Source organism: Morone saxatilis, unplaced genomic scaffold (assembly GCF_004916995.1).
Source record: "Morone saxatilis isolate NCDOM2014 unplaced genomic scaffold, NCSU_SB_2.0 Contig16, whole genome shotgun sequence".
Classification (NCBI taxonomy): Eukaryota; Metazoa; Chordata; class Actinopteri; family Moronidae; genus Morone; species Morone saxatilis.
Window position 1 is genome coordinate 21436186 of NW_023339718.1, and position 750 is coordinate 21436935.

Sequence of the window (750 nt, forward strand, 5' to 3'; positions counted from 1 at the left end):
AACAGGTGAGGGAACGATCTGAGCTCCTCCAGGTTGACAAAAGCTTCACTTTCACACTAGTTCCAATACAGAATTACAGCTTTAGAAATGATGCATGCACAGTGTTTAGATATGTTGAGTAGGTGACAAATAAAACCTTGAAACTAGCATGTCTGCTAATGTTAGCATTTCACTCACAGCACAACAGTAGTGGAAGCATATGAACACATTATGTCACAGGTAATGCTACACAATGATCTCCTTCAGATCCCTTTACTGTGTTAATTCACTATATCTCACTTCAGAGTCTTTACATAATCTGGTTGGTTGTTTCAGATAATAAAGACGAGGTTTTTGATATTTTCTCTCGCAGATTAAAGCAGCAGGAGGACAGATTAGGCCCCGCCCACCCTCAAAGCGTGAATGAGAGCGCTGACGAACACCTGAGCCGCCTGTTAGAGGAGAGAGACACTCTGCTGAGGACCGGAGTTTACACCCACGAAGACCGAATCATCGCTGAGCTCAACAGACAGATACAGGACGCCATGAGCGGCCGAGGGCATCTCTGACAGCTGCTGGAACCGGCCAATCAGAGACAAGAGTCTCACCTGGGACTGCAGGTAAACCAGCTGTTAGCACGGGAGCTCTGAGGCGGTTTACACTTCTGTTTCAGGTTATTATTCACCCACTGTGGTTGCCTTCACACACAAATGCCCAGCGGCACATTTTTATTTACATCTAGAGGAGAATTATTACATTAGCAGAAAAATT

The 750-nt window shown here is 45.1% G+C and overlaps 1 protein-coding gene across 1 annotated transcript in view; it reads left to right on the forward strand.

Annotated features, from left to right (window-relative positions):
• The window catches only part of LOC118326303 (centrosomal protein of 120 kDa), a 19855-nt gene extending 19111 nt beyond the window's left edge, over positions 1–744 (forward strand). The window contains exon 20 of the mRNA XM_035659282.1: positions 347–744. Coding sequence (XP_035515175.1) covers positions 347–548 — 202 coding nt within the window. The 3' untranslated portion in view covers positions 549–744. The remainder of the gene's footprint in view (positions 1–346) is intronic.
• Positions 745–750: the final 6 nt, after the last annotated feature.